The sequence below is a fragment of the Saccopteryx bilineata genome, chromosome 4 (genome assembly GCF_036850765.1).
Source record: "Saccopteryx bilineata isolate mSacBil1 chromosome 4, mSacBil1_pri_phased_curated, whole genome shotgun sequence".
Classification (NCBI taxonomy): domain Eukaryota; kingdom Metazoa; phylum Chordata; class Mammalia; order Chiroptera; family Emballonuridae; genus Saccopteryx; species Saccopteryx bilineata.
In genome coordinates this window covers 126,186,306-126,202,680 of record NC_089493.1, presented here as the reverse complement: position 1 = coordinate 126,202,680, position 16,375 = coordinate 126,186,306, and the positions used below count along the sequence as shown (strand labels likewise).

The following is a 16,375-nucleotide window of genomic DNA, read 5'->3' as shown; positions in this document are numbered from 1 at the left end:
TGTTGCTGGGCCAGGGATCACATTTTGAGAAGTAATGCCCTAAAATATAGATTTTCTTCTTATCAAATCTCAATTTCCCCTCATGTGAGCTTTATTACATTGAACTCCTACCTAATAGGAAGTCTACTCTAAGGAAATAATCAGAGATGCAGACAAGGACTTATGGACAAGAAATAGTCATCACAGCATTATCATAGTGCAAAAAAGGAACATATTGTAAATATTTAACAAAAAGGAAAATATTAAGTAAATTATTATATAATTATTATATACCCATATAGATTATGCAGCTCTTAAAAATTATATTTTCAAAGAACATTTAATGACATGGGAAAAAATAAAGTATATTCAAGTAAAAAACAGAGTATAAAAACAATTTATAAAACTGTGAAATGTGAATATAGAATAAAGGATGCTACTTGGTGTAGACAACCACATCTTGAAAAGAAGGCAAAGGGATGACCATGTGTCCTTCCAATGTTGTGTCAGAGCACTATCGATAGCCTCCCTGAGCATTAGCTATTTTCTTCACATAGGAGCCCAAATTCTGTAAAGTTATATACTAACTTGTAAAACACTGATGATCTCATGCTTTTTGTCAAGTAGAAATCTAATTGATTTCTGTCTCATAGAAAAGATAGCCCAGAGGGTAGGACATTTACCTGTTTTATAATTTAACAGTCTTATTCCAGAATTCTTCATTTTTCATTGACTATGTATCGTTTTCTTTTATCCTCTTTTGAACCAGCTTTGTCACCCTACTGGTTGGTTTCCTCATTAATGAGTTGATTTTAAAAACTAGCCTGGAATGACCATCTGTCTGACAATTGTATTTTTAATATTTTGGAAATCAGACACAGGCACGGAGGCTGTCTTAGCCCAATTACTGTGATTTGGAGGGTCAGTGTAATCTGTTCTGTGCTTACCAGAAACTCTGGGCATGTGTAAGGCACTTCCATCTCAGAAACCGAAATGTGCACACGTCTTCCCACAGAACAGCACAGGGGCACGGGGCCTCACAGACTGCTAAGCTACCCAGTGAAACAGTGCCGTCTGTCGAGATGTCAAGCACTCCCTGAGCTGGGACACAAACTAGTTTTGAGACTCTCTGCAGATTCTGACCGCTGAGGTGAATGGAAGAAAAACAGGCCAAGTCGCTCAGTCAGTTAAACTCAAAACCAACTAACCATCTTGCTGTCCTCTTCTCATGAACTGCCTCTGCACACGCCCAGGACTGGAAATGACATGAAAACAAATACAAGCCTAAAGAACTCAGAGACAGATGAAGTGATCAGTTGACCAGAAGGCCATGGTCAGATTCGGTACTGATGTTGGGAATCTGCAGAATCCTAGTCAGTTCCCAAACAGTTAAAGGTTTTTACATTAACACCAAAGTGACCCGAAAGATTAAAAAAAAATTCTTCCATTAAACAAAACTGAGACTAGAAAAATAAAAGGCTCACCTATCACTTCAGTGGCTATAGACCAGTGGTTCTCAACCTTTCTAATGCCGTGACCACGCAATACAGTTCCTCATGTTGCGGTGACCCCAAACCAAAAAATAACTTTGGTGGCTACTTCATAACTGTAATTTTGCTACAGTTATGGTTCGGAATGTAAATACCTGATATGCATTATGTATTTTCCGATGGCTTTAGGCGACCCCGCCAGGGTCGCGACCCACAGGTTGAGAACCGCTGCTATAGACCTTTAGGGATGTATGACAGCTGTCTTTGCAGGCCACAGTTTGACCCTGATGGCAGGATAAGGCCCCTCTACAGGATCCATAGGAAGGTGAGGCTATTCAGGTGTCAGAAACAAACCCATACATGGGAAACTTCAAGCAATCAAAAGTAAAGGAATATGGAATCCCAGGGTCTGGAGGAAGGCAAGTTTAATATATAGTCATGACCAGAAGAAAATGCAGAACCTGATCAGGTAGTAGTGCAGGGGACAGAGAGTCAACCTAGGATGCTTCAGACCTAGGTTTGAAACCCCGACATCACCAGCTTGGGCACAGGGTCACCAGCTTGAATGTAGGCTCACCAGCTTGAGCACGGGGTCATTGATTAGAGTGTAGGATCATAGACATGGCTCCGTGGTCGGTGTTTTGAGCCCAAGGTCACTGGCTTGAGCAAGGGGTCACTGGCTCAGCTGGAGGCCCCTAGTCAAGGCACATATGGGGAGCAATCAGTGAAGAACTAAAGTGCTGCAACTACAAGTTGATGCTTCTCATCTCTCTCCCTTCCTGTGTCTCTCTCCCTTGCTTGAAAAAAAAAGAGAAAAAAGAAGTGGGAGGCCCTGGCCGGTTGGCTCAGTGGTAGAGTGTCAGCCTGGCGTGCGGAAGTCCCGGGTTAGATTCCTGGCCAGGGCACACAGGAGAGGCGCCCACCTGCTTCTCCACCCCTCCCCCTCTTCTTCCTCTCTGTCTCTCTCTTCCCTTCCTGCAGCCGAGGCTCCATTGGAGCAAAAAGATGGCCCGGACGCTGGGGATGGCTCCTTGGCCTCTGCCCCAGGTGCTAGAGTGGCTCTGGTCGCGACAGAGCGACGCCCTGGATGGGCAGAGCATCGCCCCCTGGTGGGCGTGCCGGGTGGATCCCAGTCAGGCGCATGCGGGAGTCTGTCTGACTGCCTTCCCGTTTCCAGCTTCAGAAAAATGAAAAAAAAAAAAAAAAAAAAGTGGGGACATCCACATAGGATGTAATCTTAAATATATACTGAAAACACCACCTGAACAAGAATCAGTAATTTGACAAAGTATCACATGTCTACCCTCAGTCAAGCACTGAGAAGATCACCACTGAAATACATATTCCTAATGAATACATATGCTTAAAACAGAGCCTGAGAACATAAGGCCAAGTCTGCCCTTCACTGCCATGCAAGCGGTGGCCCTGGAGAGCAATGGGAATAATGAGATATACAGTCTGTACGTCAAGTGGTTTAACTACTTGTCACACTGACTCTCATAAAACAAATACAACTAAATCTTAATCCATTCAAATAATCTTCTGAAAAATTTCATCTTTTAGGTTCTTAACTCTTTTTCAATTCTGAGTTGCCATAGAAACATCACAGGACTCACCATTAATCCTAAGTATAATAAACAAGAACTGTTCTACAAAGGTTACCTGTTTTTCCCCAACAGAAGGACACGGAGGGATCTCAGAGTAGAAAGCCCACTAATTTCTTCAATCTGGTTATCATATAAATCCAAGAATATTAGCCTCCGTAGTTTAGAAATATTTTGGATTCGAGTTATAAAATTATGTTGAAAATTCAATAAACGAAGGTGTTCTTCTCCATCGATGACAGGACATACAGTCAGCTTTTGCCTAAAAAACATCTCAAAAAGTTAGTAAGAATCTGATTTGGCTGCCTGCCTTCTCTTACAAATATTATTAGTAGCTTTGAGCTCCTGTTATGAGAGAAAAATATAAATAAAACCACTTCTTGCCTCCATGAACTAAGCATCCTAGATCTGTCAATTGTTCATATAAATGCCAATATACATTGACAAGGGTAATTAATTATTAAAATAAAGTCAAAGCTCTCATTATATTAAAAAAAACTCCAATATAAATTATTTCACATAAAATTGACTTAACATCAGAAAACTCTCAGTGCACCCCCTTATGCAATAGAGGTTTAGATGATTCAAGGAACCATGTCACATAGCCAGAGAAATGTCCTTGCCATCAATCGACTGATACAAAGACTGCCTAGATAACTATGGTAAATCATCAGGGGAAAAATGGAGGTCTTTCAGAACTGTAGACTCTTGAGCTGGATGGTATCTTAGAAAGAGCAAGAAATTCAGCCCTCTACAGCTCACTTTGATAAAAACAATTTCATCCTTTATTGAACATTTCTGCAGACACTTAGATTTTAAGTATATATTTACATGTTCAACATTAAGTTTGAACTTTGCAGGATATTTAGAATACTACTGGATAGGATAAAACCTTAACAATATACACCTTTGGCTATATATATTTAAACCTCCATTATGCAAAAAGTATAATGTACTACGTGTGAAGTTAATATGTGCAGGGCCCTTTAAGAATTCTACTAGGATAATAAAATGATCAAATATAAATGATTCTACTCTGAGATTCCCAACAGAATCTTTAAGGAAAATGCAGTTCTACTGATCAAAGTGTGAACACTTCTAATAGGAGATTAATTAGAAATATTTTCTTTCAGTAAAGATCAAGTCAATGAAACCTTTTAAAGCAAATACATCAGAGTGCCACAGCATAAGAGAAACTACGTGAGTGATCAGGACCCTCCGCATAAAGGGAAATAAAGACCAGCACAGGCAATAACCAAACGTCAACAATTGACAAAGACATGGTGTTTAAAATACAGACCCTTGAAGAATTAATTTTAAACAGAAGAAAAAGTATTATGTAATAGTTTAACTCTTTTAATGTGTGCTTAGTATTTTGAATTCATTTCATGCACTTCATTACACTACCTCATTTGGTATTTTCCTACATTTTAAGTATTCTAATTTAAAATGTATGTCTTGGTACATCAGTTTAGCAAAAAAATTTAAGTTGTTTCATTTTTCCTGCTTCAGTCTCCTTCTGTTTCTCATAGTTAAACTTACTAATACCCAGCTTCTAGTTCATCCAATTCTTGAGTCAGTATCACTAAAATAGCAAAAAATAAAACAAAAACACCTCTAACTACCTCTTACATAAGCCACTGCAACTCGAAATAGTCACTTTCTCAGGTTCCAAATCCAGTCACTAAGTCCCAACTCTAAGACTCACCTGCATACCCCTTAATCCATAAGTCCCTGTCAGCCAGCAAAGCAAGCAGACACACCATGGGTTCTATCTATGCTCTCCGGGAGAGTTTGTTATGCCTACAAAATCCCTACCCCATTACTGAGGTGTCTATTGGATTGTGCTTTTGTCTCTGATTTCCTATTTGGTGCTGGTAAGCTGCCTTCCGGGCACTCCAGACCCATCCTAAATTCCAGAACAGTAAGAGTTGAGCTTCCAGCACTTCTTTTGAGGGCTGGATTCCACTCTTGAACCCTCCGTCTCCTGGCTATGAAACAGCCTACCATGGCAGATTTCCCTTTGAAAATCTCTGCTGTTTCCCACTGGCTCTCAAACAATGATCCCTAAGTGTCTGGCTGCTGGCCCAGCTTCCATGACTGCACATCCTGGTACTGATCAAACTGGGCCTGGGCCTGTGACAGCTCTGTGACCCTGCCATTTTACCACCAGCCTTGGAAGCTGAGTCCATCCCTTTGGTCTGACTTCTTAGGTAAGCAAGCCTCCATCTGATCAATGTTGGCTTCATGCACTGAAGACCATCTTCCCCACTGCCTGAGTTACCCTCACCGATAGCACAAGTGACTAACTTATGTCACAATCTTATAAACACTGGCTCCTGTTAGTCTGAAGTAAGAGGAAATGAAAGGGCTGAGGTATTATTCTTGGCTGGATTTTTAAAGACTTAGATCAAAATTACCATAAAATCCATCAAAACATTAAAATGATATTGTTAATGTTATAAATATTAGATAGCACTAGAATTTCAAAAACCAACAATATGGTAAAGATGTCATGAGAGTAACTGCCCTCGAGTGTTACTCTGCGTACAAAACATGTCACACCCTCCAGAGAGTTTTCTCCCAGATACAAATAGAAATGGCCTGTGACCTTGGCTATCATGCTGTGCACTGCTAAGCTAAGAAGTCTGCTTAACAAACTGATGTTTGGGCTGTGCGGCGAGAAGAAAGGCACACACAGCAGACGGTTTCCCTGCTGACCATGGAGCTAAGGTGGGGCTTGGACCCTTCACTCACCATTCTATAGCAGATGCCTTCCTGAGTCCAAAGACAGGGCGCAAGTCCCAACTACACTGCTCACAAAAGTTAGGGGGTATTTTATCACTTCATATTCATTTCTAAATATCCCCTAATTTTTGTGAGCAGTTCATTGATTTAAAAATTGTTATGGTGAACCTATTTTGTCTCAGGCTCTGATCTAAGTGCTGGGGGAACAGAATTAAACACAACTCTGTGTTTGTGGAGCTTATATTTTAGTAGGAGATAAACAATAAACTTGATAGTAAACTATTTACTATGTTAGAGAGTGATAAGTGCTGAGAAAAAAATAAAGCAGAGAAGGGAGCTGGGGATTGTCAGGGTGGAAGGGTTTGAAACTTTGGAGAGGGTGGCCAGGGAAGGTCATCCCTGAGATAAGGACATTGACTAAAAACCTAAAGGAAGAAGGAAGAGTTTAGAGCCTACAGGTGTGTGGGAAGAGTAAGCGCAGGAGCCCTGTAGTGTGAGCACGCGTGGGGTGGCCACGGACGCAGAGTGAGGGAAGGTGGGTCAGGAGGACTGAGGCCAGCAGGGGACAGAATTCAACGGGACAGGCCCCAGTAGCCTGTGTGTGGTCTACACTGCAAATCGGTCATATTCCCGAATTACTTAGTACTCTTTTAAGTATAGTGCTCTTTTACATTATATAGACATAAAATTCCCCATACCCCTTGAAGAAAAACAGTTGGTAACAGTGGTTATACTTCAGTAGAAGAGCTGGATAGGTAGAGAACAAGACGAGGCAGAGAGACTTCTATACATTTCAAATCTTGTACCAGGCCTATGTATTATCTAGTCAAAAAAATAAAAATGAAATAAATTGTCCTCACCTTTCTAGGGTCAACCTGTCTGAGTAAAGAATTTTCTCTTCACAAGAACGTTGGAGAATGGGAAATGATGGCATTGATGAGCTCACCAAATTAATATGATCACCTATTGAAAATGATATACAAATTACTTAAGAAACACCTTTAAAATATTAAAACTAAAGTCACCTTAAATTTAGAGAACTTTGGCTCCTACAAAAGTCTTTTCCAAAAAGTACAGTTTCTATAGCTCTCCATGTTTGGAGACTAATTACTAAATTTGAGTTTGTTTCTTTCCTCTTCAAACCTAACTATGTGTTCTGTGTATGCCAAATAATCTAGTGCTATCTTTATCCCTTGGTAATGCCGAAACCTCACACTAAATGTTAGCTCTCTTATAACTGAGATGATAGTCCCTCATTACCAGAAACATTTGGGCCAGCACTATGACAGCCCTGCCGGATTCTGGACTTTGAAGGTATCTGAATGGAAGAATCTCCAAATGATGATAAGGAGCTCAAGGTAGTTTTCATGTCCAGCCCACAGAGTTCTGTCACGTTTGTTGTGGATGAGATGCATGATGATTTATAACGAGGCGAAGGGCTTATTATTCTTCCATCTCCTTCAAAATATCAAAAAGTTTATCACAAAGCTACACAGTACATGACTTTGCTACAGGAAATACAGAGAAAGCAGTTGGATAGCAAAGGTAAACCTTATGTCATCACTTCTCTTCTGTACAACTCAACTACTACTATAGAGAATACAGCAGAACCACAGTGGGTGTCAACAAATCATGCACATTTATAGTGATGGGTCACAGGGTATAGGACACCCACATGACATTTATAGGTTGTTGGTTAGATGTTGTCCTTCCCATTAGGTAGCTTTCAATCTAGTGGGCAAATGCCTATGAAATTAATAAAGTATATATATGAACATGTACAAAATGCAAAATAAAAAATAATATCTAATGGCATATTCACACATAAACGTGTTTCACTGTTTTTTATTAAAAGAAGATAGTTACAGCCTGATCAGATAGTGGTGCAGTGGATAGAGCATCGGCCTGAAACATTGAGGACCCAGGTTTGAAACCCTGAGGGCGCTGGCTTGAGCATGGGCTCATCCAGCTTGAGCACAAGCTCACAAGCTTGAGCGCAATGTTGCTGGTTTGAGTGTGGGATCATAGACATGACTTCATGGCTACTGGCTTGAGCCCAAAGGTCACTGGCTTGAAGCTCAAGGTCGCTGGCTAGAGCCCAAGGTTGCTGATTTGATCAAGGGGTCACTTGCTCGGTTGGAGTCCCCCAGTCAAGGCACACATGAGAAAGCAATCAATGAACAGCTAAGGTGCCGCAATGAAGAACTGATGCTTCTCATCTCTCTCTCTTCCTGTCTGATGCTGTCTGTTCCTCTCTGTCTCTCTCTTGCAAAAAAGAAAATAAAAAATAAAAGATGGCTGCAGATGAGTTTGTGGGGAGGAGGATATTAAGATATATTCTAAAGACCAAGAAGAATGTAGAATGGTCAGGAAGAGACGCTGGGAAGTTCCAGAAAGGAGATAAGATTTAAGTATTGGGTTAAAAGTGACAGTTTCACCACCAAAGGAATTCTACTATATTTTCTTCTGTGATAAGAAAGTTTCCTGAAAGCAACATCTGATGTTGAAGGTAGCAATAAGCAGTAAAATAGAACCTAAGATTACCTCAGAATTCTCTTCTTAAAATGACCAATAAGGAGAAAAGATAAAACCAAATGCAGGAAGTTAACCGACTCTTTGGGAGGCCATCAGACAATATGATGGCAACTTAAAATCAAGTTCTGTATAGATCTTATGAAAGAACCAGAAAGCAGTGGAATTTGCTACACTTTTCCAGGTATGAAAGGTATAAACCAAATATTACATACCTAGCTTCTTGAACAAAATAAGCAGGGATCACACTTTTCTGAGTATCATAAAATATCATAAGCATTCAGAACTGACATCAGGTTCATCAATGAACTGATTTTGTGACATGACCAGCTGTTTGCAGGACACCCAAGCAACCATCATTCAGTAAACTGATTTGGAAAGAAAAACAAACTACAAGGAGTCTAAGGATTAACTGATTAAGAATAAACTGGCCAGATAAAGAGAAAACTCCAAACAATAGATAACCTGATTTCTATTACTAATATCAGAGTTAGGTTTTTAGTATCTGTTTGGAAAGACTTCAAGCCAATCCTCAATTTAAGATGCAGATTTAAACTTTATAAGACTTGAGATGTAGAGGCAGTAATAGAACAGTAAATTTTATTTACACTCAGTGAGTAAAGGATTTATCTTCACACTTTTCAGCTCCTCTCATAATCACTATACCATGCACTTGCTATCATAATCAGTTTGATATACGTTTTACAATAAATAGCAATGAAAATGACTGAGTAGAAAAAAACTTTAAGATCCACAAACAAGACCCTCTTAATGACTAGGAACCAGAGTGATCTGTTTAAACATCCACTTATTTATGTGGATATATAAACATGCACATATGTGGGTATATAAAAAAACCACACATATAGCCTGAAAAAAACCACACAGGTAGTGGCGCAGTGGATAGAGCATCAGACTGGGATGCAGAGGACCTGGTTTGAAACCCTGAGATCGCCGGCTTGAGCACAGGCTCACCAGCTTGAGCGCAGGGTCACTGGCTTGAGTGTGGGATCATTAGCATGACCCCGTGGTTGCTGACTTGAGCCCAAAGGTCTCTCGCTTGAAGCCCAAGGTCGCTGGTTTGAGCAAGGTGTCACTCACTCTTCTATAGCCCCCCCGATCAAGGCACACATGAGAAAGCAGTCAATGAACAACTAAGGTGCCTCAGTGAAGAACTGATGCTTCTAATCTATCTCCCTTCCTGTGTGTCTGTCCCTCTCTCTGACTCTCTCTCTGTCTCTGTCAAAAAACAAACCAAAAAAACACAAAAAAAACCCACATATATATGTAAGATGTTTCATCCCACTTATAAACTGCATTACTATATGGTAAAAACTGTAATTGATATATTCCTAGCTATTTTTTATTTCAGATATCACTATTTAATTTACCAGATATGTAGGCTTTCTCTTCCCAATTAAGCTCCTTGAGAGACAGACCTCATTTTATATTCTTTCTATGCTTCAAAGAATCTAAACTCAGTAGGAATCAGTAAGTGAATTGATTTCCAATTTACTATGAGTTAATAGGAAATCTATTTTATATATAATATTTCTGTTAACAAATCATAAACTCTTATATTTTAGTATAAAAATGCTGAATGAATTCTTTTATAATTAGGATTTCACAGTTGTTTAGAGGCATAATGGTCAACATTTGGTAAGAATCTTCACTTCACTCGAAATACATGGATGGATGGAAGGAAGGAAGGAAGGAAGGAAGGAAGGAAGGAAGGAAGGAAGGAAAAAAGGAAGGATAAATAGATGCATGATGGCTGGCTGACTGGCTGGATTATACAGTATGTCATCATATGTGTGTGTCCACTCAGCCTCGTCTTTGAGAGTTCTTAGGTAGCTAAAATCCAGTGATTTATCATGATTTTAAAAGTTAAACATTGCCTCTTCTTTTTTATATTCACACTCTAGAATTCTTAAGGGGCTTGATCAATTATAGTCTATGTTACTGAGATTTTATTGTATTGTAGTCCCTGCAATATCTGACTCTTACAAAATCTCAAAGATACAGAGTTAACTCTTAACAATACTCTAAGAAGCCTAAAAGAAATCACATACCAAGTTTTAAACTAAGCAGTCTTGCTAAAATATATTTTATTTCCTTAGGACTTAAAGTACAATTGGTTTATTTATGCTGAACAATGTGAGGACAATAAGCACTGACCCCCATGCAGTTGAAAATCTGAGTGTATCTTTTGACTCCCCAGAATCTTCAATCATCCCTCAGTGTCCATGGGGAACTGGATCCAGGACCCCACCCCTGCAAACAGCAAAATCCATGGATGCTCAAGTCCCTTATATAAAATGGCATAAAACAATACAGACAGTTGACCCTCAGCATCAGCAGATTCCTCAGTGTGGACAGAAAATACTCTTTCCCATCTGAGGTTGGTTGAATCTACAAATACACAACCCAGAGATACAATGTGCCAATTGCATGGTTATTGAAAAAAATCCATGTATAAGTGGACCCACACAGTTCAAACTAGTGTTGTTCAAGGATCAACTTTCAATTAATTTTGAAAAATAAAAATATGAGGTGAAATCAATTACAATGATTAGGTATCAGGGTGCAGTTTATTAAACAGACATCCCCAATCTTTTCCTGATAAAGTGCTACTTATAATTCTTCCAAAGTTCTATGCCTTTGACGGTAGAATTGTGAGCACAAGTGAAGACAATAGCTACATATTATGTGGACTTCTTTACAGGAAGCTGCCTGATGCTATAGAGAAGGCACAATTGGAAACACCAGGTATGAATAAGTAGTCTGTCACAGAAAATGATTTTGAATAAAATCTTTCAATAAAAAACAAATAAGTTTAGCCCTGGCCGATTGGCTCAGTGGTAGAGCGTCAGCCTGGCGTGCAGGAGTCCTGGATTCAATTCCCGGCCAGGGCACACAGGAGAAGCGCCCATCTGCTTCTCCACCCCTCCCCCTCTCCTTCCTCTCTGTCTCTCTCTTCCCCTCCCGCAGCCAAGGCTCCATTGTGGAGCAAAGTTGGCCCGGGTGCTGAGGATGGCTCCATGGCCTCTGCCTCAGGTGTTAGAATGACCCTGGTTGCAACAGAGCAACGCCCCAGATGGGCAGAGCATCATGGATCCTGGTGGGCATGCCGGGTGGATCCTGGTTGGGCGCATGCAGGAGTCTGTCTGACTGCCTCCCTGTTTCCAACTTCAGAAAAATACAAAAAAAAAAACAACCAAATAAGTTTATTTTTCCCTAAAGAATTAAATTGTATTTCATGGGTCATTATTTATATAAAGACTTTATTCATCTCTCTGTTTCACAGAATTCAGTGCCTCTATACTATTTCCCAATTAGCAAACATCCAGTAATACATTACAACTTAAATAAATTTACATGGCCAGGCATTCACAAATCTGTATACCAACTTCTTCCTCTAACTTGAGAATAGCTTGGGAAAAGTATTTAATTATGATTATTAATCTGAAAAAAATTTAAGATATTGTTATAAAAAATGTGAAGAAAATTCACAATGCCAACATAAAAAATTCTACTCAAAAACTTTCAGGTTCTTCATATGTACAACTTTGTACCTAATACAGTACCTGGTACATTACACACTCAATAAATATGAATTCACCGAACCAAAGAAGGCAGGACAGACATTTCCTGCACTGTGAGACTGCGGTTAGGTTGATGTCATGCCCAGCAGTTGGCCAAGGCAAGAGTGCAGAATTTAGGAAGGAGAAAAATCATGCCAGATTACATGGGCCCATGAGGAAGGTCCAAAAGTAAGGAAGTGAAAATGGAAAACTCATCAAATGTTCAAAGTCACCACATGTTCATGCAGTAATGAGATGAATAATCTAGAGAGGCCTATACTGATCAGCCCCCTCTTTCAAACTCCTGGGAGGTGGGGAAGGTGCTATGTCTGAGGATTCTGTAGTGAACATTACCATTAGCTAACAGTTGTTAGCAACCAACTAACAACTCAAAGGTACTAAAGAAAATTTCTCCTTAAATTGAAAAATACATTCATAAATATAACCAGATCACATAAGGCAGTATTTTTCAAAGTGTCATACACAAACCACATCCATCAAAATCCCTTTGTGTATTTATAAAAATCCACATTTCCAAATTCCACCAAAAATCTATAAAATCAGAATGAGGAAGGGGAAAAGAGCCGGGAAGGATTAAGAACCTGCATTTCTAACAAAATCTCAGGTGATGTACACTAAAGTTTAGGGCCTTTGATATAAAATATATTTAATTATATGTGTGAATAAGGGAGATTGTTTCTTTTCTACTCCTAACTTTCTACTCTTCCCACTTTTTCCTTATTTCCTATAGAATATGTGTTCTCATATTCTTACCCTCACTAATGAGCCATTGTTCCTAGTTCTAATACAGTATTTGAAAGATTCTTTCACATTCTCTCATACATTGACCACTCTAAAACTAAAACACAGCATCTTTTTCTGTACTGAAAATAATCTGCTCTACTGTGCATATAAAATCAATTCTGATTTAAACAAATACCAAAATGACTTGGTAACCAATTAACCATTTAATTTTTAATTCACATTTTTTGGATCTAGAAATTCAATATTATTAAACAAAATTACTCAAAGAAGATAAACCGTAACTGATCTCTAGTCACTAACAATACCTTGCCGACTTGAGTAGTTTCTTTCAAGGTCATGTTGTAGGAGTCGACCAGAGAATGATGGTGCTTCTTTATTTAGCCTGAATTCAACCTAAAAAACATTATTTTAAAAACTTAGATTAAGAACCTAACAATAAGTAATGAAGATAATTATAAAATAACATAACTGGAGTATGCTACAACATACAGATAAACCTTGAAAACATTATGCTAAGTGAAAGAATCCAGACACAAAATGCCACATACTGCAGAATTCCATTTATGAAATATCAAGAATAAGAAAATCTATAGAGACAGAAAGCATTTTGTGGCTTCCAGTGGGGTGGGGTAGGAGATATGAGAAGTGATTGCTTAATGGGCACAGGGACTCCCTTTCAGGTGATCAAACGTTCTAGAAGTAAATAGCAGTGATGGCTGCACAACACTGTGAATGCACTTAATACCACCAATTTGTATAATTTAAAATAATTAAAATGGTAAATTTTAGGTTATGCATGTTTTACCAAACACACACATAATCAGAGCTACTTCTTGTGATCAGATGAAACCATGCTCCATTCAGAGGCACTTCCAATTCCTCCAGACCCTCATCAAAAATACAATGATTTCAAGAACTTTCTCAAAAACAAAAACAAGAAACATGAAATAAAACATAATTTATGTTAAAAAATCAGTTTTTATCATTAGAATTCCTTTAAGAGTCTAATTGTAAAATAATAAAATTATATACTTAAATCTTCCAAGAAAAAATTTCTCCAAATTGTTTTTAATTAGTTGCTACAACTGAAAAAAAGACAAAATCTAACAATCTCTCAGGATTAGCCACGAAAAACCTTAAATATTTTAAAAGAATTATGATTCTTCTGATTCATCTACACTATAAACATTATAATAGCATTTGCATTCTTTTTATGAATTATATGAGCTGAAGGTATTGTCTCAAAATATATGTTCACACGAGGGAAAATGAATTGTTGGGATGAGGTACATCATTTTCAGAAACACTCTAATAGCAGAATAGAATTTGTTCAGTGAAGTCAATTAACTTTGGAGGGAATCCATTCTGTTCAATTATAAGAGGAATATTTTCATTTAATCTAGCTAACTGTTATTTATTCAAGATGTTCTAGTTTACAAGTGTTGAGTGTCATATACAGAATATAATCAACTGTTGTGGCCTTAACTGTGTCCTTCCATCCACCCTCCTCACGTCCCTACTTACCTTCCTCATGCTGTTAATCTGTAAAATCTGCCCTTTGCTTTAGAGTTCCTCCAGTGACACTGAACATTTTCTTCAGAAAAAACAACTGAATTGTGATGGGTCAAGGTACATCTTGGTCAAAGGAGAAAAATTATATTGTGTCTTAAGACAACTGTGTGAGAGATGGGTCTATTTTGAGTGCTGACTGAGACAAGAGGGAAAGAAAAACATCTGTAGCTCAAAAATCAAATGAAAAGCCAGAAATTATGGAAATACCAGAGATATTATGGGAAAATTGTTTGGGGGTGGAAATAGAAAGTCATGTTCATATCTTAACTTCTAAATAGCATAGTTCCACTACTAATCTATTTTCCCCCAATTTTAAATGCATGCCCCCCAAATTGTTACATTTTATTACATTGTAATTGTTACATTACAAGACACCATGAGTAGTATGACACACTATTTTACCCATTACTAAAAATAAAAACTTTTCCAATAAAGTACAATGTGCCATCAATTTTAAGAATGATTCTGATTTTAAAAATATTTAAATGTTTAAAAGAAAATATGAAAAATGAATAAAGAAAATATGAAAAATGAATAAAGAAAAAAGAAAGAATATGTTACCTCTTGCAGAACAATAAGATTCAGTCTCTTAAAGAGGGGTGGGTTTTTTTTTTTTTTACTTCATGTAGGCAGAAAATAAAAATTAGTTCTAGATTGGAGACAAAAATACTTCAAATTTGCAATTCAGACTCTACTCTTTAAATCATGCTGTTTCTTACTTTGTTTTTTTCAGGGAGAGATGATGTTTGAATAACCAGATGAAGCCCACAGTTCACCTGCAATGTAAAAATTAAACCATAAAATATGTTCTTAACTTAAACACACACACATTTCTCCCCAAAATAGTACAAACAAACAGAATGCCTGCTTTTTGTTTGTTTCTGGTCTACGATCATGTTCTGAGGATTTGCTGAAAACAATAAAATCACAAGAAAAATTAGTTTTCACTGTGATTCACCTTCCAAAATGTCTGCAGCAATTTAACCCTCTATTGTGCACCTCAGGATTTTGACACTTGGAATTTCAGGTCTAGTTAAATAATCTCAATGGAACAAGTGAAGAAGATGGGAGTGTCTTGTTAATAGACTTTTCTTACAAAAAAAAAAAAAAGAAGAAGAAGAAGAAGAAGAAGAAGAACTATTTAAAGGGATTTAAATGAACATTAGCCTTTCACAGCAGACCAGCTCCACCTTCTGGGAAGCCCAGATCTGGGACAAGGCTTTGACTATCCATCATACAATACAATACTAATATCCTCAAATTGCCTTGGTCCAGCCAACGAATCTCAAGCCCCGGTCAGACAATAGCTTAGGTAGATTCAGCAATCCTGGTCACAGTAACACACTACCCAGGACAAAGACGCCAGACAGAACGGACGATACGAAGGGAAGGGAAGTGAAAGTAGGAGACCCCAACCTACGTTGTTCGCAGCTCGGCCAGAGACAGAGCGGCACTTCCCGGGGATCATGGCAGGAGACAATCCAGGGTGTCAACTCTGCCTTAAAAATGACGCTACCGTAGAGATGCAAAGAGACCAAAAGGGGTCACGTCTCCAGCAACCCTCTCCGGGGTTACCATGGAAACAACGATTTCCGGTCTGGTCCTCTCCCGAATCAGCCGGCCTACACGGCTCTTGGAGCATCTGATTCTGTTTGTGGAGACGGGAAGGAGGCCTGGCACCTCGGTAGTCATAACAACCGCCTCTTCCGGTCCGTGCCTCTTTGCGGCCCGCTTCGGTTTACGCCGCGCCAAATTTGTATCCGTCGGCGGGTAGCCACCTGCTCTTGGGGAGGACTCGGGGGTGCGGGAATAGCTAAGAGTCGGGTACCCCGCAACTTGGGGCGGCCCTTCCGGCTACCGGAAGTAGGGGAGAGAAACCGGCTGCTCGACCCCGGTCTCCCGCAGCAAAGGCCACCCCTGGCAAGCCCGATGCATGGCTGCCCCCGGCGGCAGCGCCAAGCCTTGAGGGTCGCTGTGTCGCATCCGCGGGGACCGGGCTGTGTGGGCCGGCGCTGCCTGGTCCCGGGCGGAGACCGTTCGGTAACCTGCTCTGACCACTGTGCCCTGCCCGTTCTGTCTTCTCAGTGATCCAAGAGAAACT

The 16,375-nt window shown here is 39.3% G+C and overlaps 1 protein-coding gene across 7 annotated transcripts in view; it reads right to left on the bottom strand.

Annotated features, from left to right (window-relative positions):
* LRRC49 (leucine rich repeat containing 49) overlaps positions 1-16,067 on the bottom strand; it is a 196,527-nt gene extending 180,460 nt beyond the window's left edge. For 2 of the 7 annotated variants that reach the window (XM_066277953.1, XM_066277955.1), the window contains exons 1-6: positions 15,695-16,067; positions 14,994-15,050; positions 13,008-13,095; positions 7,082-7,279; positions 6,682-6,784; positions 3,132-3,335 (exon numbers count right to left, since the gene is read on the bottom strand). In XM_066277953.1, the coding sequence (XP_066134050.1) occupies positions 3,132-3,335; positions 6,682-6,784; positions 7,082-7,279; positions 13,008-13,095; positions 14,994-15,050; positions 15,695-15,742 (698 nt within the window). In that variant the 5' untranslated portion in view covers positions 15,743-16,067. Of the gene's footprint in view, positions 1-3,131; positions 3,336-6,681; positions 6,785-7,081; positions 7,280-13,007; positions 13,096-14,226; positions 14,329-14,993; positions 15,051-15,694 lie in introns of those variants that run through there. The other 5 variants (XM_066277958.1, XM_066277959.1, XM_066277954.1 and 2 more) reach the window with 4 other exon arrangements.
* Between the last annotated feature and the right edge of the window lie 308 nt (positions 16,068-16,375).